This window comes from Petromyzon marinus, chromosome 3, assembly GCF_048934315.1.
Source record: "Petromyzon marinus isolate PM22_M1 ecotype Great Lakes invasive population chromosome 3, UKy_Petmar_22M1.pri1.0, whole genome shotgun sequence".
In the NCBI taxonomy this organism is placed as follows: Eukaryota; Metazoa; Chordata; class Hyperoartia; order Petromyzontiformes; family Petromyzontidae; genus Petromyzon; species Petromyzon marinus.
In genome coordinates, this window is record NC_133669.1 from 9,481,619 (window position 1) to 9,494,491 (window position 12,873).

Genomic DNA, 12,873 nt, shown 5'->3' on the forward strand with positions numbered 1-12,873 from the left:
AAAAAGGAGAGGGGAAATATAGGAGATACAGGAAATCCAGGACTTATACAAATGCGGCTGGGGCGTAGGTGTGCAGTGCCAGGCTAGGTGCACCTTGAGGCCATGTCAAGCGTTGAAGGCTTGCTGGCAGGAGGTCACAGGACAGACCCAGGGCTTATGAGTTGACTGAAATGACTGGCAGATGCACCACTTTCGCTCTCCACAGTACCACCTTGCTGCGTTTGTGAGCACTGCTCTTCCCCCCTCCGCTGTTATTGAAGGATACCTGCCTCTCACGGCCCAGTAGCATCCTTCATGAGCATACTTGCACCTATACTCAACCTTTTTTGGTACCTCTTGCTGTCATATTTTCACTTCTTTAAATTGGTGGGTTTTTTTTACACTGTTAAATACCTCGTTTATTGGTTGTGCAATACTATATTCCTGAAGGACAATGTACTTCAGAAATATAGTTTTTGCTGCTCAATAACCACTCAACGGGATCGTCTGTGCAACAAATAGTTAAGTTGGTACCAGTCATCGGCAAATCTGATTAGCTCCACATCCTTCAATACCACATCAGGCCATCTCTTCTCCAGCCCGTACTGCAACCGTTTAGTTCCCTCTATCAGGCCAAACAGAAGCTGCTAAAGCAGTACACAAACAGTGCGCACACAGTGCACACCGTACTCAAATTGTAAGTGTGGGTTTACGCTCCAACACACTGGTGTGCTGAAGTGGTGACTAATTTTCACGTTTTATTTACGTGACAAAACTTATTAATTGGGTGTTGGGTGTCGGTGGGTTAATGACATGTTCATATTTATGCGACCTAACCAAAATGACCTTTATTATGGATAATATTGGTCGTGAAAGCCTACGTGTTAAACAGTACACATACACGAGTATTGCTTAGTCTGGTGGTGCAAATTATGTTGTTGAACACATTAAGGCTAGTATGAAGTTCTGGTGTGGGCAATACCACACCAAAGTAGTCAACCTTGTAAAGGGAGGTCTTCGTCCAGCAATAGATGGACAAGACCAAACAATGATTATTCATGTTTTTTTTTTATAATCGTTTTTTTATTCAACAAGAGTCAAATACAGAGCTTGAGCGATGGGGGTAAGGGGTGAGTACAGACGTTCCACTAGCGATCAAACCCGAGGCCAGGTGCCCTCGTGGTCGGGACCGGTGGCTGGGCTCTCTACCCTTCTCACGTAGGGGCAACGATCAGGAACGTGGAATTTTTAGGGGTTGAGGGGTGGCGAGAATGTTCCCAAACAGAACCGAAAAATATAATGACATACACGCGCCAAGTGAGTTTGCCACCTCATGGCTCCCCTCCACCAGGACCCCGACCGCATGCGAACTCTATTCAAACTAAAACTATTTTTTTTTATTTTACCAGGTAATGCCCACTGAGTTCTATAGCTCTTTTTGCAGAACCTGGCCACAGATGATAGCTCAACGAAGTGGCTTATTATCTGTAAATGTATAGCAGCCAAATATTCTTAAACACACATTACTAAATGTGGAGGAAAAAACCGGAGGACCCGGAGGAAAATCCACACGACCACGGGAAGAAGATGCAAACTCCAGAAATACAAGCGTCAGGGTCGGGATCAAACCCACGAGCTCCTGTATACCAGGTGAGGTAGTCAACATCTCGCCAGCATAGTACTTTCCCTGCACAGTGCTGCACTGACACTGCACGATCTGATGCGGGAGTGACACTGCCCTCAATGGCACTGGTGACACCGCACATCTCATAATAAATATTCATCCGCATGAATGCGATTTGACCACTGGCAGTGATGAAGGTCGAATATTTTTTTTGCCGAATAAAAGGGTATAATTGTGGTATCTTGTAGCCTGCGTATTGCGGCTCGCTTTGACACTCGGAAACATTCAAATGAACGCAGAATTTTCCAGCATTGCCAGCCCACGTGCGTTTTAATTATCCTAAGCCTTCCTAAATTAACACACTGGACCCATGGTCTTTGGAGTCTTCAAGGGTGTTTTTTACATCGGTAATTATGAGCTTCTCGGAATCAGATTGCTAACATAAGATGGAAAAGTATAAAAACTTTGTGATGCTCCATTGTTTTATCGATGAATCAGTTATTACTCTGACGATTATTGCATCGTATAGTGTCTTAAGAATACGTTTTTACATTCATATAATATGTATATAATTAGATCCTTTACTGCATTCACTAGAGGCTCTAGTGAATGCGGTACATGATCCAATGGCAAAAATAATTCTGAATTCGAATCGTGATCACGAAATGAAAACGATGAATGGGATTGTGAGGTGGTGGATGAACAGGCAGCATAATGGGTGCCCTCATGGTCAAATGACGGCCGATCGCGATGACCGGAGGAAGATTTCACTTCTTTAGAAGCGGATTAGGGGCTTGTATGAGATGTGGTCTTTTCAAGGTACACTTGCGATATGCTAGGGGTGAAAAATTATAGGGTACTGCTCATGCAATACAAACCCTGTGAATATGATAATGACACATTACAAGTCAGAATCGGGATCAACCTAACCTACTGGAAACAGGTTTCGTATATTTACTTAAATATGGACCTTATGACGTTATATATTGTGTTAATGCCAAATAAACATTGTGGTACTCATTACATATGGTTAACGTCAGTCTACATTGTAATATAATGATTGACATAACATATACCTTGCGTACAAGTTCTAGATGCCTGCATGAGATACTTCTTAAAACGTAAGCTTAGTTGCGGCTACAAATCAACATTTAGTAACATAATTGAAATGAACACTGCAACGAATCTTGGCTTGGGTTTGAGCTTAGTTTAAGGGGAAGCTGCAAGTTGAATACTGGCTCCAATTTAATTGAGTTTAATCCAAGTTTAGGTTTATGCGTCGCTTAAGTTAAAGGTCTGTGAGTTTCATCTCAGCTTCACTGTGAGCTTAAGTGAAGTAACATTTTCGAGACCAAGCTAAGTTTATCCTTAGCTTTGTTAAAACATGATTCTAGTTGAATGTCGTTTTGCGTTGCTGGGTTTAAGATGGCTGTGGTTGAACGAGCCTGCTTCTCGCTTTTCCTCACCTCTCCCCGTCTCACCTCACAGTGTTCCCGCTACGCTGCGCCGTGCAGCGGTACGCCTGGGGCAAGCTGGGCCTGGCGAGCGAGGTGGCGCAGCTCGTGGCGGCCAGCGACACCGCCCAGCGCGTCGAGCCCGAGCAGCCCTACGCCGAGGTGAGGGGCCACCGGAATCACCGGCAGCGTCTCTTTGGGCGTAGACATCAAGCAAAGAGGGTCGCTGTATGGGGCGCGCATTACAATGCGCTTCTGCGGCCGTTTGGAACGCTCTTCTTTCCGATATTAGGAAGCCACTGGAGCTATGCAGTTTTAAATCTAGATTGAAACTCATTTCTTTAGAGCTGCTTTTTGTGTTTAGTTTGTTGTCTTGCTCCCGCACCTTCGATTGGCACGGTTGGATACGTACATTTGCGAAAGATGTTCAACATACATGCATAGCCGGTGTCGCCATAGGGACGTGTAAGTGTCGCCCCTTCATATATGTGTGCGGCGGACACAAGGTGGGGGAGGATATGGCATGGCCTCTTCATATCTCACGCTCATTTCTCACGATTAATTTTATACATTCAAGGCCAGAAGAGCCAATACAAAATCAGGAGAGAAATGTCAAGCACCGAGCTTGTCTGCTGTCTTGTTTAATCTTCCTCCACTCCCCTCCCCGGCACTGCCGTCGCCGCCAGCTGTGGATGGGCACCCACCCGAAGGGGGATGCACAGATCCGGGATGATCGAGTGCAGCCGCCCACGCTGTCACAGTGGATTGCAGCTCACCCAGATTCACTGGGATCGAAGGTCAGGGATCGCTTCGGCGATCAGTTGCCCTTCCTCTTCAAGGTGCTGTCCGTCAACATGGCGCTGTCCATCCAGGCGCACCCCAACAAGGTGAGGCATGGGGCGTGCGAGGGAAGGGAATTCGTAAACGGCAAAAATAACTGTTTGGTCTCTTGAGTGCAGGCATCTGTTGAGGATGCTGTAAATTTTATGGCGATGGGATGCAACTGGAAATTTTCGAATATAAAATGAGAGGACAGCGTTGGAAATGTTGGCAGGAAGGTGAGAGTGATGGGTGGGATCAGTGTCCAAGGTGGCGTAGAGCAGGTTATTGAAACAGCCATTGGAGTGGGACCCAGAATTTTGCAAACTTGGGGAAGACTTAAAGCCACATAGGGAAAGCGATGAGGCTGTAAGATGTGTCCTTTACGGACTTGTTGACTGTTTAACAATCTAGAGGGTGGCGATGACAAGACTAAGAAAATTCCTTGTTGTTCGTCAACTGCAACAGTTTGGGAATCTCGAACAGAAGAAAGGTTCTGAAAACAAAGTTGAGTGGCATCATCGGCACTGGCTGAAATATTTCCTCTTGACCTTGGCATGAAAGCCACCCTGCTTAATAATTTAGTGCCTCGTTATGTTGTTGTTATGATCCGTGTATGTATGCTTGCCTATCTCCACCGGGCAGTCTCACGCCGAAGAGCTTCACGCCAAGTTTCCTCAGCATTACCCAGATGCCAACCACAAGCCCGAGATGGCGATCGCCCTCACACCGTTCGAGGGCTTGTGCGGATTCCGCCCGACACAGGAAATCCTGGATTTCCTACATAGTGAGTGATCCCTGCAGTGCTGCGATTGAGAAACACGCTTCCGGATGCAGCCGTAGCCGTAGTGTTCGTCTGTGCTTTGAGGGTGCCGTGTTGCCTTCTGTTCCGTTAAGGTGGACAATAAAGAAAGCACAAAACGACCTATAAGGTTACGACGTGACCCAAGCGGTCGGAAGTCATCACACCTCGTGATCACATATCATCCTTCTGTTTCACTTAAATAGTGTCGATGCTGCTCATTTCCAACCTTGGTTATTTGAGGTGGTGGCATTGCACTGAATGAACTAATTTTGACGCACCAGCACCAAAATAATCACGTTGCATTTCATGTTAACTGTTGCCAACATCGGATAATGCACCTCTCTATAAAGAGGCATTAAGCGTCGCCTTTAATGCATCGCTGCTGGCTGCTTCCCAAACAGCTGGCGGCAAACATTAAAAAAAACATTTTTGTATAATTGAAAAAAACCCTTCACCCAGTCCATCAGAGGCCACTTGTGGTTAACACACAACGGCCCCCTTTCACTCAGAAGCGGACGTTTCTATCTGGTTTACATCTGGTAGGAATAGAATTCCAGAATAAATCCTGTCGCGGAATTGAGAGTTTTGACGCACGTGCGGTAACTTGGCACCCATGCAGCGCCGAGGTTTACACGCACGCGGCTTGTTCCCGAGAGCGCCGGGGGTGTGTGCATTCACGGAAACTCTGCGCAACGTTTTACAAAGGTCGCTTGCGGGTTTGTGCCGCACTCCCAAATCCCGCTGGCCCGGGTATCGCACTTCACTTTCCGCTCTCTTGACCGGAGCCTCTTCCCGTGTGCAAATCATTAACGACGAGGAGGGGGACAGATGGATGAGATGCGATTTTAACTTTGTAGGTACAAAAACGATTGCGTAAATGAAATCGTTTGTAGTACTTCATATGGGGCAGTTGACTCGCGAGCGGACTTTTGTAATGTTTTAATTTGCTCTGACTCGTTTCTCTAAAATCCCTCCATTTCTGTATCTCGAGGCAGACTGCAATTGGTTGAACAATGCTCATCCTGGTTTTGGTGGAGCTGTCTGTGGTGGGCTGTACAGGCAAGAAAGGAGGTTGGGGGGGGGGGGGGTAGTATGGTATTGTGCCTTGCTAGCCTCTGTTGCATGAATCATGAATGACATATGCCATGATGTACTGTCATAGCAAAACTATGCCTTTAACCTGGATTTGTTCTCGAATCCATGTTGTTTCTCTTTCCGTCTGTCATTGTAATTCCAAGCATGCACCACCTCACCAAGCGTGCCTTCTTTACGCAATTTTAAGCTTTTGCTCCTTTTTATCTTGGAACTTCAGCAATAGGCCGTGACTACACGATCGACCGGTGACGAGGGTACCTCGTGCCGTGGCATTTCTCTGCTCGCAGACGTTCCCGAGTTGCGGGCCGTGGTGGGAGAGGGGGCGGCCGCGGAGCTGCATGGCAGCGTGGGAGACGACGCGAAGGTGGCGGCGGCGCTGAAGCGCTGTTTCGCCGCCGTGATGACGTGCGACAAGCGGCTGTTCGCCGAGCAGCTCGGGGGCCTGGTGGTGCGCGTCTCCAAGGACGGTACGGGAGATGGCGCCGGGCGCGGGGGGCACGGGTGCGCTCACGCACGCACGCACGCGTGCTCCAGCCACTGCAGAAGGTGCAGATAAAATAGGTCAAGCGCTGTTGTGATCGCAATCACAATTGGCGACGTACGTTCGAGAGCGCTGAGCGATTGTCAAGAGGCGTAAAGGAAGATGAAGCGTAAAAAACAATTTTTTTTACCGCTCATCCTGTTGAGAGACTGAGTAGGGATGAGCAGCTCCCCTACACTCAGTTGGGCAGGAACTCAGGACTTTGGCTAATCTGTGTTATAATGTCTCTGTGTGTGAGTGCCTTCGTGTCTTGGTGTATGTGTATTTGTGCCTATGTGTACCTAAGGCACACAGTTTCACCTTGCAATATGAAAGAAGAAGAGTGTACCTCACCTGGCAGAAGCATCGTGGTTATGTGATCACTAATTGGCAGCAGCTGGCGGTGATTGCTGTGCGTACCTTACGCCTGCGCGTGTGTGTGTGCACGTGTGTGTGTGTGTGTGCATGTGCTCACGTGTGTGTGTGCCCACAGTGGCCGAGGGCAAGGACACCTCACCGAGTCTCGGGCCCCTCCTCCTTCGTCTGCACTCCCAGTTCCCCGCTGATGTCGGCTGCTTTGTCATCTACTTCCTCAACCACATCACGCTGCAGCCCGGAGAAGCAATGTTCCTTGGCGCTAACGAGCCTCACGCCTACCTGTCCGGAGGTGCGGCTCTCGGGGTCATCGCGGTCGCCGGGTCACGCAACAGTTAGAGAGCTTGGCAACCAATCAGCGAGGCCTTATTCCAGCAGTGGATAGAGGATAGCTGCTGCTGATGATAATGATGATGATGAAAGCTGAAGGTAAACAGTTCTGCACCTGGTTGAGCTGGGCGTGGTGGTGCATGCCCTGTGATCCAACTCCTTGGATGTCAAGGGTTGGTGGATCACGCTGATTTATACAGCTTCCAAAACCTGCTGGCCCTCTGTGAAGTGGCCAGGAGATGGTGGTATGTTGAGCTTGTTCGTGAAACCAAACCGTTTCAACGTATGAAAGTTCATAGTGTGTGTCGGGAAACCTACGTGCCCACATTTTTCAACCTGGCAATACTGCTCTAATTTTAGCGCCCTTAATCACATCTGTCACGACAGAGGCTTCTTTATACTCTGTCGAAACGCATTTTAACTTTCACGTAATTATTGGACAACGCTAAGCTTGCGTGTCAACGTGTTGCCTGCGAAAGGTGTGTTTAAGTAGTTTGGTCTCTCAATAATCCACAGGTTCCCTGCCCCTGATGTAAACACTATATAAATCCAAATTGTGTTGTGTTGTGTGAACGTCTAGTTGGAATCCGTCTTGCTGTGGTACTTAATTGTTTATTATAAGAGACGCTTTGCTCACCCCTCCCCCCTCTGGGGGATAGACAGGAGTTAATCGTTGCCACGCGGGACCTTTGATGGGAAAGTTCACTTGGCGGGCCTGTAGACCCCTCCCCTACCTTTGTACCTCTTCCCTTATCTTACCCCCACCCCCCATATAAAAACCGATGCTCCACCAATCTTCTTCGCCCATCTTTGGACCCAGGAGTGCTGAGTTCGGGGCTTTAGTGTTCGTGGAGGTTTTTTTTTTTATACCCCCTTGTTGCGGTCTGTACCTTGTACCGGGGTTCTTGTTGTTTTGCCAAAGCGAAGAAAAGAGAGACACTTTTCCCCTTTGGCATCTGTCATTTAACATTGGCCCGGGGCTGCCCCCCGCGTGACCACGCAGACTGCATCGAGTGCATGGCGTGCTCCGACAACACGGTTCGCGCGGGACTCACGCCCAAGTTCATTGACGTGGACACGCTGTGCGCCATGCTGCACTACGCGCCGGCGCCCGCCGCCTCCAAGCTGTTCCCGGCGCGGCCTGACCCCTCGGACCGCGCCGCCCTCGTTTACGACCCCCCCGTGCCGGACTTCACGGTCATCCGTATCGAGGTGCTTGTCCTCGCACGGATTCGGCGGTTTAATAATCGATTCGTCCGCCACAATTCGTGCACCGGATTGTGCCCTTGAAGCTGGGATTATTTTCTATTCGCATATGTTGTTTGCCATTGATTTGTCAACCTTACGGCCACGAGTGGTGCTAAATAAATGAATGTAATTGTTACGTACGTACAGTGAGGGGAAAAAAGTATTTGATCCCCTGCTGATTTTGTACGTTTGCCCACTGACAAATGATCAGTCTATAACTTTAATGGTAGGTTTATTTGAACAGTGAGAGACAAAATAACAACAACAAAAATCCAGAAAAACGCATGTCAAAAATGTTATAAATTGATTTGCATTTTAATGAGGGAAATAAGTATTTGCCCCCCCCTCAATCAGAAAGATTTCTGGCTCTCAGGTGTCTTTTATACAAGTAACGAGCTGAGATTAGGAGCACACTCTTTAAGGGAGTGGTCCTAATCTCAGCTTGTTACCTGTATAAAAGGCATCTGTCCACAGAAGCAATCAATCAATCAGATTCCAAACTCTCCACCATGGCCAAGACCAAAGAGCTCTTCAAGGATGTCAGGGACAAGATTGTAGACCTACACAAGGCTGGAATGGGCTACAAGACCATTGCCAAGCAGCTTGGTGAGAAGATGACAGCAGTTGGTGCGATTATTCGCAAATGGAAGAAACACAAAAGAACTGTCAATCTCCCTCAGCCTGGGGCTCCATGCAAGATCTCACCTTGTGGAGTTGCAATGGTCATGAGAACGGTGAGGAATCAGCCCAGAACTACACGGGAAGATCTTGTCAATGATCTCAAGGCAGCTGGGACCATAGTCACCCAGAAAACAATTGGTAACACACTACGCCGTGAAGGACTGAAATCCTGCAGCGCCCGCAAGGTCCCCCTGCTCAAGAAAGCACATATACAGTGAGGGAAAAAAGTACTTGATCCCCTGCTGATTTTGTACGTTTGCCCACTGACAAAGAAATGATCAGTCTATAATTTTAATGGTAGGTTTATTTGAACAGTGAGAGAATAACAACAAAAAAATCCAGAAAAACGCATGTCAAAAATTGTATGAATTGATTTGCATTTTAATGAGGGAAATAAGTATTTGACCCCTCTGCAAAACATCACTTAGTACTTGGTGGCAAAACCCTTGTTGGCAATCACAGAGGTCAGACGTTTCTTGTAGTTGGCCACCAGGTTTGGACACATCTCCGGAGGGATTTTGTCCCACTCAAATACTTTTTTTGACCTCCATTGCCGCTACCCCCCCCCCCCCCCCCCCCCGTATCCCTGCCAGGTCCCGGCTGGCGAGTGTTCGTACACACTGCGCGCGCTGGACTCGGCGAGCATCGTGTTGACGGTGCGGGGCGAGGCGCAGGCTCAGGCCGCGGGTCGCGCCGTTGCGCTGGGCCGAGGGAGCGTGGCGTTCGTGTCGGCCGGCGAGAGCGTGCCGCTCACCGTGGGGCCCCAACACGGCCTGCTCATGTTCCGGGCCTGCGCGCTGCTCTGAGTCGCACACCATGCGTGTGTCACACGTGTGTGTCGCGTGTGCGTCGCGTGTGCTGTGTGCATGTGTGTGACAGCCGTGCGACGCTTGTGTTGAAAGTTTCTGTGTCGCGTGTGAAATTTGCGCGTGGAGCGGTTGGCACCATCCACACTGTTATAAGTTCTCGTCCAGCCAGGGGGCGCTGTGGTGAGCACTTGCAACTCGCAATCGTAAGGATTGTGACTTTCAAATTGCCTGCGTCCCCGACTTACGAGCCAAGCAGAGTGCAGATAAGCATCCACTTGTTATTAGTATTAGCAGCTGTTTATCTACACTACGGGAAACATCTTTCATGTGCTCGAATGAAGAGTGATCATTGCATGGCAGCGTAACCAAATGTCGCCGAGAGACTGAATGCAATAGATAACAATGAAGTAAAACACAACATTTAATATGATGGGGGGGGGGGGTTTGTGGCAGCGATGATGAGACCATCAACTCTCGCGACTTAACAATCCGGTTTAATTACGGAAATATGAACCCAGGATCTCACCCTGTGTTTCCATGGCCGTGCCAGCAAGGCTCCGCTTCTTGTGCCAGTGCTGTGGCCGAACGGTCTCACTTCCCGCGGCCCTTGCCCTCCTTCATCCCCCCCTTGTCCCCTCTTCCCAATTGCAATCTTTTTTTTCATCAACTTTCAATGGCTTGCCTGCTTGAATTGTCTCGCACTATCCCAGGCAGTCATATATTTAGAAATGTTTGAAGCGTCCTGCGTCGCATCTTTCTGCGTCGATCCCGCTGGTGTGCCCACTGGCAGTCCGCCACAGCTTGCTTGGCCGTGTCGGGCTGCCGTGGCCATCTGGACACGACCCACTGGCCCGGTCCATGAACCGGGATGGCTCGGTTTAAAGTGGTCACGCGTCTCTGCTCTTTTTGTTTTAGCACTACTGAGCCACCTGACCACCTCTCTGCAATCGGCGTCAAGACTTTCTGCATCTCTTGTGAGAATACCAAGGGGGATGCATGACAACTGGACTAATTAAGTCACGTGATAACCATTTATGAAATGGCACACTGTGCAGTACCTGCCAGTCAACTTGCGAACAAATTCCAGTTTGGAAACTCAAATGTATGGGTGGTCGCAATGGGTCATCTTTTTAGTTGTATCCAGGTATATCGTCGCGTTTTAACAAAAATAAACTCGCCACATTTGTCATTTACACTGCCTTATAACTGGAATACATCTAATAAGCTAACGTGCATAATGATCCTTCGGGATTTCTGCCGTCAGCATCTGCACCGAGGACCGATTCAGATTTCGCTCACCACTGGTGTTAGCCATCGCTGGGAATCGAACTTTGGTCACCAGGTTAATAGTCCAGTAGACCAACCACCGTGCCATTGTCCAAATGTAATTATGGGCCACACTGTATATTTCCTTCCGTGATGAGGCAAGTGTTTATCACACGTGTGGTGAGTTTTTGTGTTTCTATGAAGGGGTATTATTTCACTTGAAAAGTGAGTGCATGCCACCACTGAAATGTTTGCAGACGCACTCTTTACGTGCAGTGCATAGACGAGTGTCCTTATTTATTCGAAGCTAAGATTACTTTACCTAAGGGTACTTTACCTAAGCGTGTTAAATTAAGAATCGTGTTGGTACAATCGAAGACATTTGGGTTAAAACCACTTTTTGAAATATTTTATCGTTTTCAATAAAGCTTCTTGTGCAGAACCGCACGTGATGGTTTCATATCCACCGCTGGGAATGTTCTTAGTGCAGTGCACACCTTATACACAACTCTGCAGTGTAATTGTATTGTAATTATTCTTGAAGTGTCCATCTGGGTGTAACTATTGTAGAACACTCAAGTTCACTGAAGGTGACGAGTTCAAATCCCCGTCGGGACTGGACTTCACCTCTCTGCTTGGGGTGCGACTTCACCCTGCTGGTGATTCAATTGTCACGATTCGGTGCCACAATCCGATTCGAGAACCAATTCAAATGGTGAATATTTCACAATATTTTATTAAATGAGCATGTTCCATTAGCATATGCAGTAATTTGCGTTGATCTAAGAAATAATGCAAATTGATGCATTTGTAGTGACTGGGAATGTCACTGTGGTGCTGGGCCTGCGAGGCCACGGCGGGATGTCTACTGTTGTGTACACGGGGTGTAGTACCAGCCCTAGTGGTTAAGTGCAGTGGCACCACGCACAGCGTGCGGTGCGGGCTCCCGTTGAGAGAGCGAGGGAGTGTCAGCCAGCTCGGGTTACGTTGGGGGCATGATACTCTGGCTGACCTGGGGACATGTGACCAGATGATACTGGAGGGGGGGCACCGGTGAAGGGGGCAAATTTGTGGTCACATGGTCCGAGAAGAACTCTCGAGAGCCTTTCGGGCAAGGGCGAGAGAGATCGAGAAGGTGGGCGGGGCGAGAGGCAGAGCCAGCCCCAGCCCGGCCCGATATAAGGGGGGCCCTGTGAGGGGCTCGGGGTTGTTACTGTTGGAGAGGTAGGAGATCCACGTCAAGCTTGAAGAAGCCTCCAGCCACGCGGTCCGGGACCCAGCTTGTGGCCCAGACCGGGATAGTGGAACCGTGTCTAGTTCCGCCGTAGCGTGGTTAGTTGGGTGGTCACCACCCGAGAGTTTGTTGTGTTAATAGCCCTGGAGTATGTTGTGTCAATAGCCTGGAGTATGTTGTGTCAATAGCCTGGAGTATGTTGTGTCAATAGCCTGGAGTATGTTGTGTTAATAGCCTGGAGTATGTTGTGCTAATAGTCTAATAAAAGGTGTTGCTCCCTAAGACATCGTCTGCGGCTCAGTTGGACTCACTACACATTCACCCTCCAACAACAATTAAGGGTGGTGGAGCGATGCTCAAAATGAGCAGAGCGCCAGGAGGGACGTACATCAAGGTGGCAGAGTGGGCAGCACAGAAGGTGCATCTATCAGTCATCTCATGTACATAGTCTAAGTCGATGATCGCCAATAGTGGAGGACTGCTGCTTCTATTTTATTTTAAAATATATTGTTTCTGCAATTCTGCAAGTTTTATATCAGGGCTCTAAGACACATTCGGCGACTATTGAGTGGTCACATAGCCAATACCGTGGCGTGTTGCACAGTATCAACAATTGCAACTCACTACTCTACGG

At 48.6% G+C, this 12,873-nt stretch overlaps 1 protein-coding gene across 3 annotated transcripts in view; it reads left to right on the forward strand.

Annotated features, from left to right (window-relative positions):
* Window positions 1–12,521, forward strand: part of MPI (mannose phosphate isomerase) — a 15,398-nt gene extending 2,877 nt beyond the window's left edge. For 2 of the 3 annotated variants that reach the window (XM_032973016.2, XM_032973026.2), the window contains exons 2-8: window positions 3,092–3,219; window positions 3,744–3,944; window positions 4,522–4,663; window positions 6,064–6,243; window positions 6,790–6,963; window positions 8,005–8,213; window positions 9,524–12,521. In XM_032973016.2, coding sequence (XP_032828907.2) covers window positions 3,092–3,219; window positions 3,744–3,944; window positions 4,522–4,663; window positions 6,064–6,243; window positions 6,790–6,963; window positions 8,005–8,213; window positions 9,524–9,736 — 1,247 coding nt within the window. In that variant the 3' untranslated portion in view covers window positions 9,737–12,521. Of the gene's footprint in view, window positions 1–1,481; window positions 1,630–3,091; window positions 3,220–3,743; window positions 3,945–4,521; window positions 4,664–6,063; window positions 6,244–6,789; window positions 6,964–8,004; window positions 8,214–9,523 lie in introns of those variants that run through there. The other variant, XM_032973035.2, reaches the window with a different exon arrangement.
* Window positions 12,522–12,873: the final 352 nt, after the last annotated feature.